At 40.3% G+C, this 16,961-nt stretch overlaps 1 protein-coding gene across 6 annotated transcripts in view; it reads right to left on the bottom strand.

Moving 5' to 3' along the window:
- Positions 1-1,293: 1,293 nt before the first annotated feature.
- The window catches only part of NOS2 (nitric oxide synthase 2), a 39,846-nt gene continuing 24,178 nt past the window's right edge, over positions 1,294-16,961 (bottom strand). For all 6 annotated transcript variants that reach the window (XM_075168234.1, XM_075168235.1, XM_075168236.1 and 3 more), the window contains 22 exons: positions 15,088-15,250; positions 14,547-14,638; positions 14,010-14,151; positions 13,458-13,597; positions 12,759-12,933; positions 11,897-11,998; positions 11,019-11,213; positions 10,591-10,673; positions 10,130-10,274; positions 9,771-9,875; positions 9,559-9,608; positions 9,289-9,463; positions 8,671-8,803; positions 8,181-8,259; positions 7,107-7,285; positions 6,294-6,457; positions 5,330-5,540; positions 4,909-4,996; positions 4,341-4,462; positions 3,627-3,775; positions 2,698-2,892; positions 1,294-2,111 (listed from right to left, as the gene is read on the bottom strand). In XM_075168234.1, the coding sequence (XP_075024335.1) occupies positions 1,998-2,111; positions 2,698-2,892; positions 3,627-3,775; positions 4,341-4,462; positions 4,909-4,996; positions 5,330-5,540; positions 6,294-6,457; positions 7,107-7,285; positions 8,181-8,259; positions 8,671-8,803; positions 9,289-9,463; positions 9,559-9,608; positions 9,771-9,875; positions 10,130-10,274; positions 10,591-10,673; positions 11,019-11,213; positions 11,897-11,998; positions 12,759-12,933; positions 13,458-13,597; positions 14,010-14,151; positions 14,547-14,638; positions 15,088-15,250 (3,001 nt within the window). In that variant the 3' untranslated portion in view covers positions 1,294-1,997. The remainder of the gene's footprint in view (positions 2,112-2,697; positions 2,893-3,626; positions 3,776-4,340; positions 4,463-4,908; positions 4,997-5,329; positions 5,541-6,293; positions 6,458-7,106; positions 7,286-8,180; positions 8,260-8,670; positions 8,804-9,288; positions 9,464-9,558; positions 9,609-9,770; positions 9,876-10,129; positions 10,275-10,590; positions 10,674-11,018; positions 11,214-11,896; positions 11,999-12,758; positions 12,934-13,457; positions 13,598-14,009; positions 14,152-14,546; positions 14,639-15,087; positions 15,251-16,961) is intronic.

The following is a 16,961-nucleotide window of genomic DNA, read 5'->3' as shown; positions in this document are numbered from 1 at the left end:
ATCAACTTAGAATATATAAATGGAAAGTCGTGCAACTTCTGAGCTGTTGTGAGGCAACTTGTGCCTCTTTCTCTGACTTGTCAGAGGCCCATGAAGGAACAGATGTTCTTGCTTCCCTGGCTGGCCGTTTTCAATGGGGTCCCACACCTTCAGGACATGGCATTATCTAAGGGCAGCCCAGTCTGCTCTGAACTTGGTATAACAGTATGACTTCTTTTTTCTGAGTTTCTGACCTTCCAAATAAAAGTGAATATGGTTCTTTTGTACATAAGCAAGCGTTTATAAAGGATTACAGTAATGCTTTAAAGTAAGTGATTACTTCAAAAAGACACCTGAGATACAAAGAAAGCATCCTGGCAAGGAAATTCACCTATTTAGTCATGCGCATGGAAAATGGGTTGTGCAGTGATGCACCTCCCAAAAGGGTCACGGAGCATATTAGCACTCTGAAGTACGGAACTTAGTTCTTCTGTTTCCTACTTTTGTTGGACTCATTTGAAGTCCAGGACTCAGCGAGCCCTGGGCTTATGGAGAACTTTCTTAACGGAAAGTGCAATTACCTTGTTCCATTTCCATCCCACCCCAAAAATCTAAAAATCAGAAAACATAAATCAAATGAAGTATGAAATAACACTCACAGTGTATATATACTAGATGCCCATCAGGACTCCATACTTGCCAGGAACCTCCTCTGTCCTTTACTCTTTGTACCTGTTGTCTGATACTTCCTGTTCTCTGCCATCACTGTCCACACTCTTTCATCTATGCTGTATTTTTGATCTTATGTCTAAGGCTGTCCTGAAGCACATGTAAAACACACTGTACATGCATGGCACTGTTGACTTTTGAGTCTTCACTCCCTCATCAGATTCCAGCTCCTGGAGACAAGGGATGACAGGAAAATCTCACCTTAAGCTTTTTTAATATGATTATATAGCCCTGGTAATTTTAGAGAAAGAAGTAAAAGCTCTGACATAAGTGCAAGGCACAGAAAGAGCCAAAGTCAAAATATAACTAGGGCAAAATATATTGCTCTCATGGCTATTTTATATTCTTGCAGTTCGCAAGCCAATCTCACAATCTATGGCGCACTTCCACACTTTGCTGGCAGTAAAAACACATAATTAATCTTAGGCAGACTGCGTAACTTCTCGTTACGCGCTCTTTACTTATGGAAGGAGTGTTGGTTGGAGCCCAATCCCACTTCACCAGAACCTGAGAACTTACTTACCTACCCCTATTTTTTTAGGCTGAAGCCAATAGCAAAAAAAGATACATTTAATCCACACCAACTTGCTTGCCTCAATATAACGGCATCTTTTATTACAAACAAATCAAGTAAACCAGAGCATAGAATTCAAACATACAAAGTGCTTTTGAATTTTCTGAACCTTACTGCCATAGGCTCTGTAACAACAACAATTCAGGCTCAACTACCTGAATCATACAAAGCAGAATTTAAAACTACTACTTCCTCACGTATTTGAAGTGTATGCCATACATTTGAAGTGTATGCCGCAGGTATTTCCACTTATGAACCATTATATTATCATCTCCTTTCCAAATATTGCTTCAGATTCAACAAGGCGTGTGACTATACATTTCCAAGTGACACAACCATCCATTTACTTGCTTTAAAGTGAAGATAATATGCACAGTGAAACAATCTGATATAAATAAATTCACAAAGATAAACAGTACATTTCAAAAAAAGATTTCAGTTCTAGCTTACATAGTAAAAACCTCTAAATTTTCCTTGTATTTACAAAAATAGCAGACTATTAAAAAATAATTTGCATCTTCACTATTAAGGTAATCTATTAAAAGAAGTCTCAGAATAAATAGCAACAAAAGTTAAATTTAATATTTTTCTTAATTAAGGCTGAGGTTTAAAAGCTAAATCCTACAATCATATACATGCATATGATTTAACATGTATAAGAAAGAGGATTTGGCCCCTTGTTTTTTGAAAATAACAACGAATGTGCAAGTATTGTCTAAAACATAGGTTGATTCGTTCTTGGACTGGTGGGTTGCAAAGCTCTTACACCTCTTTTGACTTCATGTGGGAATACAGCCCCAAATATATCTTCATGGTATCGCTTTTGACTCTGCAAAAAGAGAAAGGAAATCCAGGAAATGAATTAAATACTGCTAGCTCCTCCAGTTAAGTAACTAAAAGGTCTTTTGCATTCGTATTACTGGTTCTGTGATAGTGCACTTCTGTTACTGTCAATAAAAGGAACCTATCTGAATCCCAGACTCACGTGCTCCAGGACAAGTTCTGATAACAAAAGGGTCCTAAAAAGCCAGCAGACCCAGGCACTGTGTTTTCAGTGATGGGCCCACTAATTTCTTAAACTCACTTTCCTCCATTGGTACAATAAAGTCTCAAATTCCTGATGTTCCAGACACACTGCAAAGCTGATGTACAGGATCCAAAGGGAAACACGAGAAAATGGTAGATGTAAGAGAGGAACATGATGTGTCACTCCTACACCTAACCAAACAGAAACCATACGTTTTAAATCACGGTGGGTGGACTAAGCTGACCACTTAAAGCTTTTTTCCTTATGCATTCTGCTGAAAAGAAGCTCACGGCAGCCTGCAAGATCTTGAATGTGACTTTGAAGACTTCTGTAACCCATCCTGGAACACTGTCTGACTGGAAAGAATGCCTTGCATATCACAGCATACCTTTAGCTGGAAGCAATACTCCTCTGCCTGCTGCTCATTGAGGTTCAGTTTTTTTGCAAGCATCCCTTTCAAAGTCTGAGCAACATCCTTGGCCATGCGTACATCTCCACAGACATACAGATGCCCTTTCTCCTTATGCAAGAGGTTGCACACTTTGGTCTCCAACTTGCTTTGAAGAATGTCTTGAACATAGGCCTTAGAAACAGAAAAAGGATCATTAGACAAGGTTTCTTAAATGCTACTTTGGCTATTGGCTTTTCTAAATTCAATGTGGGTCTACATAGTAAGGTTCTAAATGCCCTATCTATTCCAGCTGTGTGTTGCACCACAGCAAAGGAGAAGAAAAATGTCTTCATGCTGTCTTTACAAGCCCGAGATTTGGAGGCTAGACCTGTCTCTTGATTAAACTAGAGCAGACTAAGACTTCTTTTTTAGAACCAGTTACAACTGCCAAAGTCCCCTAACTTGCCAGGAGAGTAGCACAGCTAAAAAGAGGATAGCTTAAGCACTATTGTTTTCTCTAGATTTCATCTAAGCAAAATTAATTTCCAGGGTCACTGTGTCATTGAAATGGTGACAAATGGCCAGAGCCAACTCATTTCTAACTCATGGGCTAATGAAATCCTGCAAAATTTAAGGTTTCTGAAAATGTTCCAGCTTCTAGTTTCAAAGGCTGTTTGCACTGAAAGTTCTGATTATATGTCTATTACGCCTCTCTCTATGGCAGTGAGGGTTTTACATTTATATAGCTTGCTGGTACTGAAGTGCACAGTCAGATTCTACTTTATTTTGAAGGCGCGGGGCCTTTTGTGTCTTGTTCACAATACACTGAAGCAAAATGCTAACATTGTTAAACAGAGCCCAGATCTTAACTTGAGGGACCATTCTGAAAGGAGCCAACCCTTAAAGAACAACACAGCCAGCCTTACTTTAGCATGACCAGGTTGTCTGGAGTAAGCCGTATAGACTTCTTTCAGGACTCCCTTCCTCTTCATTTCCTCAGTTTCTTCTTTGTAGATGTGATCCATGTCTGGCCGCCGGCAGCCAAACACTAATGTCATGTCACCACCTTTGATCCCTGAAACCAACATTGGAAAGTTTTTTGTCTTTCCTGGTAAGGCCTGTTATCTCTTATGACTATTCCCCATGGAGGGCCCCGTCGTCACAGTAACTAGCTGTGTACTGCTGTCTGCACAGCTATTTTCTAATTAACCTTTTTCACTAAACACCTGAGGAGGAGAGTATGTGTGTCTGTGTGTGACAGCTGGTGATTTTAGGGTCTCGCAGTAGGATCAAAACTGCCCAAGTCCTTGGAGGACTATGTGGAATCACCTGTTGGAGCAGGTTCCCCAAATGGGCTGATACAGGCAGGCCAAAGTGTCTCCTCTCCATATCGTGGCCCCCGTGTGAGCGCCTGGGGCAGTCACTGAACATCCAGTATTTACATGGACACATAGGCTGCTCCCTCCAAGTGACCAAATACCTCAAGACCACCAGAACGGTCTCAAGTCTTGGGATGACAAATCTCTATGGGGTTTACAGATGGGTGTCTCCATCTGTAGAAATTTTGTTTGGAGGACTAGGGATGTCTTCTGCTGCTGGAGGAGTTATGGCCTCCCCTTTGTGGCAACCCCCGTAAGTACCTTTTTTTTCCAAGTCATAAAGACGCTGCTGCCAGAAACTTCTGAAGGGAGCAATTCCTGTTCCTGGGCCGATCAGAATGCATGGCTTGGTTGGCTCCTCTGGAAGCTGGAATTCATTAGCACTGAGATGCAAAAATTTGTTAATTAGGTAATTAGTTTATGACTGACTTCTCAGTGTCAGTTTCCTGAATGATTTTGAACAGCACAGCCTAAGTTACCAATTTGAAAACAGTAATGGGGCTTAACTTGGTGACGGTTGCTTCCCGTTTCCTTAGCTTTACTTGCTCTACAGTGCATATGCTGACAGCAGGGATGGCGTCACAGGAATAGAATTCTTTCAGAATTTTCTAACGATTTATGATTTTACCCAATGTAAGACATGGTAAAGGGTCTCATCTTTGGAAGACAGGGAGTTCCCTCTCTTCTGAAACTCAGATATTCCAACTTGCACTCACCAGTCACTCGAAAATCATATGCCAACAATGAAAAAAACCACTGAAGAAGCTGAACTAAGAACTGTTGTTTGTTTGGTTGGTTTGTTTTTTCTTTTTTTCTCTCATACACTCACCTGCGTATAAAGCATGGGACTGTTTCATTGAGAGCTATTGTATTCAGCCATGTGCTGCAAACTCCATGGTGCAAAGGCCCTTGTCCATCTAATCAGAGCAAAGGAAAACACCTCTGTCAGTATTCAAAAGCTCTCAGTTTTTTAAAAAAGCACAGTTTATACTTAAAATTATGTTTTTCAAATAAGTGTAAATCTAGTAATGATTTATAAAACAAGGATACACTGATGATGATGCAGGATTTTAGCAAATCCTGACACAGTATGAACATCTGCACTGCAGTATACTACTCTGCATGTATCACAATACAAACTTTTTGTTACAGATATGCTTCATGCTATATGGCAGACAGTTTTTCTCTGAACCACAGTGCAGCCTAAATTTCATTTAATTAAGAAAGAAATGAAAACAACAATTCATTACCTCTTGTCCTGTAGTTTACAACTGCAACTGTCAGATGAATCTCTCTGGGTGTCATGTCACAGGAGGAACTCACAGAATAGTACCTGGGTTTCAGAAGCGGCAGCTGAGTCAGTAAGAAAGCTGTTGAGACCTCAGCAGAAGGAAACTCCTTCAGGACCTCCAGAATGTTCGGGCTGTTGTAAAACTTCCATTTATTGTATTCTTCTGTGCTCTAAAAGGCAAAGGCCACCATCACAATCTTACCAGATCAAGCTTTACATTCAATTAGATATGCAGGCGAATCAACCGAGAATTCTCAAAACTTTGCCTAGACCAATACTGGAGTTTCCTAAGAAATTGTTTAATTTTTGAAAACAGAAGTACAGAATACCTGCTATAATCTTCTCCGATACCAGCTCTCTCAGTGAGAATGTAGAAACTGAAGTAGAATGTGTTTCTCAGCCCCCTGCTATGGGATATCCACAAAACTGTATGGGCCCAGGTCCTGATACCTACTGAGCCTTGCTGAACCCCGCAGGAGAAGCAAGCACTTACCACAACTATGAGTCATTGGTTACTTAAAGCGACATCCCTCTTACTTACACGGTACCAAACTCTCTGTCAAAAATATCTACCAGCTCCCCTCCAACCCCTCCACCTGCAAACTGTAAGATCTTTTAATGGTGTGTCATCAGAAACCACCATGAGGCAGGCAAGAAAAACACGCAGGCAAAATGACCCACCCAGAATCACACAGGAAATATCAGATCTGAAGAAATCTCTTCATTCCCACGCCTAAGTTGAGTCACAAGACCACCCTTTCTCTCACTGTGGTTGGTTTTACAACCACACAGAACATGTAACAGAGGGATAAAAATCAAGCACCATGACTACAAAAATTTCTTAAGCTTCTGCTACACAGTAAAAGGGCATCAGATGGTCCAGTATACAGCACTTCTAACATAAATCTAGCCCTACCGCTTACCTGACATAAAACTTCCAGTCTCTGTTTGTCTCCTTCCGCTGTTACCAGCTGGGAGAGTTTTTTTAGCAGTTGTTGGGAGGGTGGAGTAGTGATATCAAGTAAGTATGTCAAAGCCTCGGGGAGCGTGCAGGCTGGAATCTTTTTGTCACTTGTCCAGTAGCCACCTGGAAATGAGAGAAATAAAAGAACACTTGGCAATTCCCACGGCATTTGACAGCTGTAGAGCTTTGCAAAACTCAGTGTCCTTCAAAATATGACTTCAGACTAGGTTGCAGCAGGTCTAGACCACAGGGCCCTTCAGAAAAAAGGTTAATGTGAGGGTTCAAACTTTTTGTAAGGGGAGGATCTGATGCAGAGAATTGCATGATAACAAAACACCACTTTAAAATGAAAAGTCTTTCATTTGAGGAAATCATCTTTCTGTGTGCCAGAATCCTATGATTCAGCAGATTGTTCCTACTAAGATGGAAAAGATGGTCATGACATGTAAATCTATTTTAGGACTCTGATATGTAGCAACAATAAGCAAACTCTGTTGATTAATTTAATTGTGGTCCATGGCCAATTTAGCAACTGAATTACGAACAGTGTCAGCTTAGGATAACTCTGCGTACGCTGGTGAAGTTACCATGAACTGCCAGAGTATGCAAAATCAGAATCAAAAATTATAAGAATAACTAAAAGCATCAATAAAATCCTATTGAAACTTAAGAAAAGGATAATAGAATCAAATTCAGTCTGTACAAATTCTCAGGAATTTTACAGAAATCTGTCAAACACCTCTGTTATTTTGTCTAAAGAGAACCAACTTACCATCAGTGCAGGTTTCAAGTCTGATAGTCTGATCAGCTGGAGGGGCATCCTTGACACGTGCAATGAGGCCATGGACTAATTCTGGCTGGTTGCCTGGGAAAATCCCAATATGTTCTCCGGGCAGGTAGTGCACTTCCTGATTAGTCTCACAGGAAAGCTTAACAAGAATGGTAACACGACTAGATATAGAAAAAAAGAGATCAGACAGATCTTGGTTACGTCGACAGGATTTCCCTTGAATTGCGCAGAAAAGGAATAAATCTGAAGTGACAGTTGGCAAGGGCTTCCTTGTGTTCATTACCAAATTTTCAGACGAGCTTAGTACTTCTGACGGAGACTTAAATAATAGCCAGATTTGTGAAGTACTTGTATCAAAACAAATAAGATGCTGAAGTGCTGCCTGATTTGTCCAGTATAGAATAAATGTGCCTGCAATCAGCTAATGAAAGGAAGTGCAGCTCTACTGAAGACTGAATAGCTCACATTTTAAACCAGCTCAGAGGACTTCCCATAAAACAACTGTATTTAGAACAGGGATGAAAGAGACCTACCAGAGGATGTTGAAGAGCCATTCATGGATGCTATTTCTAAGACAGATGTTAGCATTGATTATCCTTTTGTATTTCTCTGTGTATTGTCTTGTCTCAGCTTGCTTTCCAATGCAGCAGCTTCTTGCGCTATACCTTTTCCTTTTTTTCTTTTTTTTTTTCTGCAAAGGGGCAATTTTTCCCCTAAATGAAGTAAATATTTGCCAGGTGTGTAGCATACCAAGCAAGGGAGAGGGACCATACACCTGACCTTCCACATTTAGTAGGCATCAAAGGGCCATATCACAAAGTTATTTAGGTTCCCTACACTCCCAGAGAAGTAGCTTCTATCTAAATCAGAGCTAAGACTGTACGTGTTCTTGGGGTCTTGTGATAATGATTTACTTCTACTAACAATGGTATAAAATTAACATATATTTCTTAATAACTGCAGGGAGAATCTGTTTATAACCAGGCATTTCAGAAGTTTAAGATTTTAGTAAAAGGTAGTATTGAATACCATATTCAAAAGAATGAGGTATCGTACCTGGATTTTAAACTTTGAAGATTCTGTCTGAATTTCAGCTTCATGGTAATTATATCCTTGGCATGAATGTTTGCAAGTTCTGTTGAGAAAAGAGGACATGACTCATGGCAATTTTGTGATTAGGTTTGTTTAAAATGTCTTCAAATAATATGCAGAAAAGAACTGAACCATGCTTGCTCTAGAATGTGATATACTTTTAGTCAGTTATGTATCCTATATGTATGCCTTCCCTGACTAAAAGTAGTTCATCTCAGCTTCTGTTCTTCTGGGGCTGTCAAAATGTGTGCTAGTTCTCATGTTCTGATGTTATTGCGCTGGAAAAGATAATGATTTATCTAATGTAAACCAATGTCTTTTTTTCTCTGACTACTGTACTTTATTATATAAATTCTATCACCTAGCAGGACCAATATCACTTCTAGAAAACCTTTACAATTCAGACCTAAATGAAGCAAAATGGACAGAGGAAGTGGAAGGTGGGAGGTAATACCTTTAGCCAAGTCCATGGTTTGAGAGTCATGCACTATCCTGTAATTCTTAGGATCCCAACTTTCATCAGAGGTATATATCTTAGGCAACTGAATACTGTTTTTCCCATGGATGTTAAAAATGTCACAGGCAGTCTAGAAAAAAGAAAAAAATAAGGCTATTCATGGTAAAAAAAAAAATTCTTGGCATTGTCGTAATCCCAATGGGGACATACAAATTTCACAGATTGCTATTGTTTATTGATTCTGTTGAGTTCAGTGATGTTATAGGGGTTCAGTGAGTTCAGTAAGGTTCTACTTCTATACCAGTATATCTAAAAAAATGATCAACTTCGAAAAATCCTGATGTCTGATGCTACCATCCTTGTTCATGCTGAGCATGCCACTATCCAAAAGGTTTAATGGAACTTTATGTGAATATTAGAAAATAATAGAAAAGGGGCCTGGTTCCCTCTTCAACTTAGGCAAGTAGTAGAAAAGAGGGGAGTTCGAAATTCAGGTATAAATCCAGATGTTTATTTTCCTTCATTTTCCCCCATTTTTATGGGATGCTAGTGAATACTGAAATAAAATGAATGAATGAACGAACTAAAATATGAGTTAACTATTTATATAGTCACCTTGAAGGCACTGACTGCCCATGTGCGAAATGCTGCTTCTTGCCCATTGAGTTCATCTCCTTCACCTACTGGAGTGAGCTGAGAAGCCCCTAGTTGGGCCAGTTTTTGGTCAATGGCATGAGCAAAGGCACAGAACTCTGGATACATGCTGGACCCCAAACCAAACACGGCATATCTGTAGAAGGAGATAAAAATAAGATCACTATGTTAAGCTAAATGAAATGCAAAAGGACTCAATCACATGCAAACCAAATAATAAAGTAGTTTTACCTAATTTTTTTTCTCAGCAATTTCAGGGTGAACAAGGAATTCTTCAAGGTCTGTATAAAAATTCATAAAATAATTAAGGTTAGAAAAATACTCTGATTTAGAAGTGAGACCCTGATCCATATCTTACTCAAGTACATGGGACAAATGAAAGGGTTGTCTTTGGTCTCAGTCTTTGAGTTGAGCCTCATATATACTTCTGAGGTGAGTATTACCTTTCCGTTATTTGGAGAATCTCCATTTCCGAAAGTGCTAGTAACCACTAAAAGAAGTGTTTCTTTTTCCAGGTCACAGATGTTGTACTCATCCATGCAGAGAATCTGGAAGATATAAAGCTCATGAGAAATTGCTAGCAGACATGAGAACTAGCATAAGATATCTCTGTAATTGTCAGATGATTGTTGATCAAATTTACAAGTCATTATGCTAAATTAATATAAAATCAAAGTGCTCGTCAACTCGTATTTACCAGACATTCAAAACATAAGTTTAGAGAATGAAAAAGTTTGCAGAAGCTGATAAAACTAGCCAAACTTCTTTCTCCATCTAGCATGGATAATTTATACTTTCTTACCTTAGTGTTGAAGGCACAATTGAACAAGCTGCATAGATTGTTGGCCAGTGTTTCAGATTTCCCAGTCTCTGTTGCATAGATTACAGTGACCTTGGACCTGGTTGCCATTGTTTGTCTCATGAGTGAAGATGCAAAGAATACAGCCCTGGGAAAAAAAGTAATCACATATAATTTTTAATATAGCTACACAGTAATTCAGACTGATTCACAAACAAGCTAGGAAAGACTGATCTTGAGCATGGCTTTTCCTTGGAAGATTGTTTAGAAGCAATACACTACAGATAGCCCTGAATAAGAATCTTAGATATGAGTATTACCTAGCTGTGGAAAGATAAGTCAATGATTCAAACAATTCAAGTGGTCCCTATTGTAATAATTATTCAAAAAAAATGCGGAACAGAAACATCACAAGAATAGAATAGTTGGACAAAAGCATGAAGACTCTTATTTGAACAACTTACTTTGCCAAGATGCTGAGCTTTATTTCTTTTTTCTTTGGCCTCCGGGTCTCATCATGCCAGACATGCGTTTTCCATGCATCCACCTTTAAAAAAAAAAAAGTTAAGCTTCAGGTAAGAAACGTAAAATAACAAATACACAATTTTTATATCTTTGAAAGGGCCAGATTGAATAGATTCTGTATATACAATCCACTGTGTACAAATATGGGATCAGTCTCTGTAGCATTAAATGGCATTTTACTTACAGCTTGAGAATTCAACAGAACTGACATAACCTTCCACAGTATAATAGATATTGCCTGCTATTTATGAATCTCTAGAAACTTTCATTAACCAGGGCTTTTCATTCAGACTTCTTCAGGTCCCATATTATCATCTGCACTGCTGAAGTTGTCTACTAGAATCGTTTTTTTTTGGATAATGTGTACCTGGTAGTAATAGAAGGGAGTGAGGACATAGTTCAACATCTCCTGGTGGAACACGGGGGTTATGCTCCCTGACATAGGAGGTACAATCCACACCCAGTCAGCCGGGCAGCCTCCTCGCACACGGTATTCATTCTGCATGTATTTCATGAAGGACTCAGCAGCTGAGTGGTGATCCATGATTGTCACATTTTGTTTCTAGAATAATTGCAAAAAGACAGACGTACATTAAAAAGCCCATTCTGCTGCTCTTCCTGATATAGTTAAAGTAATCTTTTTGCTTTGGTTAATATTTCAAGGACTTTATACAGTGTTGGGAGATACTTACTATCAGCAACTATTACATAGCTACAGATTGAGGTGGACCTTTGATTAAGGACTCTTGAGTCCTTTTCTTTTTTCCTTTCTTTCTTTTTTCCTTTCTTTTTTTTTTTTTTTTTTTTTAACATCAGCATTTTACCTCTCCAGCAATGGGAGTGCATGCTGAAAAGCCTCTAATTCATTTTTACCCATCTTTCATATTGTTATGATATGTTAAATGAACTGTAATTGTAAATAAAAGATATTAATCCAATGGCTTTACATAGATTTTGACACTTAGACACATGTGTTAAAGATGAACAATCTTGCCCTTAACTTCCTTTTCTTTTTCTCTCCCTTCTGCTTTCACATGAGATTTTTGTTTTGGCAACACAACAGGCAATATGGATTCCTCTACTTTCCCAGGTGTAAATCAAGAATAACTCTGTTGGAATTACATTGATAACCTCCATTGAGCATTGGTCCACTGGCATTGTATTTGTATAAAGCTGTTATAAGTGAAAGGAAAAAGGGACACACAATATTCAGTGTCTCTCCAGATACCGCTCTTGTTGACTTACTTGGAAGCTATAAAGCACAGCCACATTTATCTCTACAACAGCTCGGTCTTTCCATAATGATGAAAGTTTGTTTGTTTCCAGTCCCATTCTTCTTCCTACCTCCTACATGTGAAAAAGAGAGAGAAAAGGGAAAAGCAAATTTACTACATGTGACTTTGACCTCATGATTTCCCCACTTCACCACATTAATATGCAGGAAGAAGTATTGCGGAAGGGGGAAGAGTCAATCTTATGCTGGGGAAAGTGATGGCAGTAGAAACGCTTGAGATTAGAGGTAAAGTTGAATTATGGAGTTCTAGTTTTTGAGGCTATTCCAGTTTGGTGAAGCGGGGAGTGGTTCTCTCCTGGACTAAATGGTTTAAAAAGTGGCAGTATCTGGTTATAAGTCATCATTATTAATTTGTACTGGTGAGGTGCCCAAGACCTGCAGCTAACAACCAGGACTCCACTGCCTCGTCAACAGCAGACTGGAATGACATAAATATACCTCTGAGAAATGTACAGAGACCAAAAGTCCTGAATCAGCAGGACTCAGGGTAAAATTGGGGAAGAATTCCCTTTGGACAGCATTTTCTATATCTTTTTTGCAGTTGCAGTTTCACCATTCCAGCCAGGTATTTGGAACAGATACTGTTAGAACACTGTAAAAACAGTCATACAATCTGGCAGTCATAATCTTGGCAGAAATTCAAGATGCCCCACAATAGCCAGGATATTGTGTCAGATTAGCACTGAAGTGTTAGTGTGATGTAAATACAACACCCATCCCAGCAAAGACTGATAGTGTCTCTTTTTCAAAAACACTCCACCCACCAAATTCATTCCCTTTGCAGATCAACACACTTCTACTTCAGAAGATTACCTTCAGGATGTTGTACCGCTGTACATCACAGAAGTCTCGCACTCCTATCTCTGTCCCCATGTACCAGCCATTGAAAGGACACCCAGTAAATTCCAGGCCTCCCACCTCAAGAAGCATGTTGGCAACAGCAGGCAGCGCATACCACTTCAGATCTAACTTCTTAAACCATTCATACCTGTTAAACAAGCATTTTGATTTATTACTTTATGTATCTTTTCGTCCTTTAGGCGATAACCAGAAAAGTCCAGGAAGAGAGAGAGTACTATCTCTAGGAGGAATGACCCATGAAGCACAGTCTGCAAAAGCTCATAGCAGTTTTCATTTACAACGTGGTAACTGGGAATTGCGAGCTAAAGAAATTGCAGAAAAAAACAAAGAGAGAAAGGCAATAAACATTTTGTTATGAGTGCAGCCATATTTTACATGTGTATTACACCAGCATAAGAAATGATCATTTTTAAAATTCTGAATATGATTGAAATGTAGATTGGGAAAAAAAGATTTCCAACGAAATTGCTATTAGCTTCCTTAATTTAAATCTCATTTCATTGTTCTAACAGGCATTTTATCTTTCAGGACAATTTACCATAATTTCATTCTAACAAAGAACTCATAAAATGACTGCCACAGGCGCAGACTAATAACCTGCTAAGGTGAGGCAGAGGCAAAAATGCAATTATCTAAATCTTGCGTGCTTACTTTGGATGCTCCATTGGCACTTCGAGGACAATTTCGGGCGGGAATTCAAATATTTCTGGGTCTTGGCCGTTTGCTTGGAGAACAAGTGGAACCACATCAAAGCGGCTATATTTCGGCTTCCACCCAAGTTCAATGCACAACTGTAAATAAAGAAAGTACGTTTTGGGTTTTTTTAGGTTCCACCCCCCCGGGATTTGAAGACAAAAGAATGTTAACACACTAAAACCTGCTGAGGTAAATTATAAGTGATAAAGGTTATCTTTCCCATTCAAACAATGTTGAGACATATTGTTCAAGTACTGATTGTGCCCCTGACTTAAGGGAAGCATTAGCTTACTCTGTTCTGAGATGGAGGGGAGTATTTTTATATCGGGATTGTAGGAAACTATTGCTCCAGCCTGCACTAGAACCTGTGGGGCAGAACATTCCATTCACTCCTTACCACCACACTTCCCTCCCACTCTGCATAAACACGCAAGGAAAAAAAAAAAAAAAAGACAGATGGGTTAGACAAGATGGAAAGCAGTTATAATTCTGTATTTGGAATTGTACCTGTGTGAACTCCACGCTGGCAGGGTCTCCTATGATAGACCCATCTGGCATTTGATATCCAGCATATCGAATGAGCTGGCTGTTCCAAACACGGAAATCGTGTTTCCCATCAGTCCTCTGGGGGAAGACAGTGATGGCTGATCTGCCCAGAGAGACACCAAATCCCGTTATACCACAGCAGCACATCAAACAGTCTAATTATTAAGACGTGAATTGTTACCAACAGCAATTATTTTATATTTGTAAAATAAATATCAGTAGAATAAAACCATTCACCCTCTCTACTCACCTCCCTGAATCTTCAGATCATCTCTTTTCCCCAGGAATTACAAAAGATTTTGCAACATCAGCCATGAAAGTTACAAAATTTCAAAATGGTTGATGGTACACGAGAGGAACATACAAGTACCAGAAGAATTAAAAGCAGAGACAAGTTGTCAAAATATTTAGATAGACCATTTCAGGTCTTATGTGGAGTTTTGAATCCAGATCTGGATGTGATTTTTGTTGTTTAAAATTAAAATTAAAGAGACCTACCTTATATTTCCATTGTTTGTGGCATACTGAATATGACGACAGATATGCTCAAACATTTCCTTCGCTGTTTTACAATCACGTGCATCAAATACCTATATGTTTCCAAAAGACACAAAGAAAAAAACTGATTTTGAAACAGTAATGTAAGCTCATTATTCTTCTTACGTAGTTAAGGAAAGGAAAGATTAAGGAAAAAAGTGAAAGGAAAAATCAGTATTTCTCAATTTAATTGTAGCTCCACAAGGAAAGGTTCATTTTTACTGTTCATATATGCATCATTTTCACACGTAACAATCCTCCAAGGACCAAGACATGCACCTGGTTCCACAACATAGTTGGTTCCTACACTAGCTCTCCTACCCATGTTTTCACTCAACTATGAAGCAGAGAACTACAAAAACCAATGCTGATCTTATGATATGTACAGGAGGGAGAAGTCCTCAGTTGAAGCAACTGGCATATTTTACCAAAGTCAAGGACATTCTTCTGGTTTACAGCAGACGACTATTTGTCTGCTGTAATGTCTAGACTCATAGGTTACCTGTAGATTGGACCACTGGATTCTCCCAATACACCTAGGCGCATTCCTCCAGGCCTGTTTGGCAGCAAAGGTCAGTTCATCCTTTGTCAGATGGTAGGTTCCTGTTGTTTCTATCTCCTTGGTCACTGTTTCCAGTCGGTCCAGGTGTTCTTCTATTTTTGGCCTTTTGAACAGGAAACAGCCATGGAAAGAAACAATCAGAATTTCATTACTTAGAACTGATCTAAATTGCAGACATTCTTCTTACATTCTGGGTCAAGAAGAGCACAGGCATTGCTGAAGCCATAAAGCTTGCGAGCATCCTTTTGCATGAGAAAACTTCTACTTACATTGCTGATTATATCTGCCAGGATGCAGGTAGATTTCCAGGGAAGGGACTGGTATCTATGTAGGCTGAGGCAAGTTTGGATAAACACTGAGAAACCTGTCCCTATTATAAATCCACACTCTCTGGATGTGAAACAGGTCAACATAAAATACTCTATCCTTTATGAAAACATCCATCACCTCATGAAGTCAGCAATTTCACTGTGCTTCGGCTGTGAGAAGCCACCATCATCTGCTTCCCACCTCCCCTCTACTGCACCACAATTTGTCCCCAAAGCATAGCTGTTATCTGTTGCAGCAGTCTAGGGTCCAATATTTTTATCAAAAAGCAGGGAGTATTCTCAGTAAAGGGATGAGTTAAGTACATAGGACTCTGACTGAGGACTGCTGAGAAGAATTTTTCCTGGCTACAGAATTTAGGAATTATCCTTACTGAGCTTGACCAACCTGATCTCCTTCTATGACCAGGTGACCCGCCTAGTGGATGAGGGAAAGGCAGTGGATGTGGTCTACCTGGACTTCAGTAAAGCCTTTGACACTGTCTCCCACAGCATTCTCCTAGAGAAGCTGGCGGCTCACGGCCTAGACAGGTACACTCTTCGCTGGGTAAAAAACTGGCTGGACGGCCGAGCCCAGAGAGTTGTGGTGAACGGAGTTAAATCCAGTTGGCGGCCGGTCACGAGCGGTGTTCCCCAGGGCTCAGTTTTGGGGCCGGTCCTGTTCAATATCTTCATCAATGATCTGGACGAGGGGATCGAGTGCTCCCTCAGTAAGTTTGCAGACGACACCAAGCTGGGCGGGAGTGTTGATCTGCTGGAGGGTGGGAAGGCTCTGCAGAGGGACCTGGACAGGCTGGATCGATGGGCTGAGGCCAATGTATGAGATTCAACAAGGCCAAGTGCCGGGTCCTGCACTTCGGCCACAACAACCCCATGCAACGCTACAGGCTTGGGGAAGAGTGGCTGGAAAGCTGCCCAGAGGAAAAGGACCTGGGGGTACTGGTTGACAGCCGGCTGAACATGAGCCGGCAGTGTGCTCAGGTGGCCAAGAAGGCCAACGGCATCCTGGCCTGTATCAGAAATAGTGTGGCCAGCAGGAATAGGGAGGTGATCGTGCCCCTGTACTCGGCACTGGTGAGGCCGCACCTCGAATACTGTGTTCAGTTTTGGGCCCCTCACTACAAGAAGGACATGGAGGTGCTGGAGCGCGTCCAGAGGAGGGCAACGAAGCTGGTGAAGGGCCTGGAGCACAAGTCTTATGAGGAGCAGCTGAGGGAACTGGGGTTGTTTAGCCTGGAGAAGAGGAGGCTGAGGGGAGACCTCATCGCACTCTACAACTACCTGAAAGGAGGGTGTAGCGAGGTGGGTGTTGGTCTCTTCTCCCAAGTAACTAGCGATAGGACAAGAGGAAATGGCCTCAAGTTGCGCCAAGGGAGGTTTAGATTGAACATTAGGAAAAATTTTTTTACTGAAAGAGTGGTCAGGCCTTGGAACAGGCTGCCCAGGGAAGTGGTGGAGTCACCATCCCTGGAGGTATTTAAAAGACGT

Source organism: Calonectris borealis, chromosome 19 (genome assembly GCF_964195595.1).
Source record: "Calonectris borealis chromosome 19, bCalBor7.hap1.2, whole genome shotgun sequence".
Classification (NCBI taxonomy): domain Eukaryota; kingdom Metazoa; phylum Chordata; class Aves; order Procellariiformes; family Procellariidae; genus Calonectris; species Calonectris borealis.
This window is presented reverse-complemented; position numbering and strand designations above follow the sequence as displayed.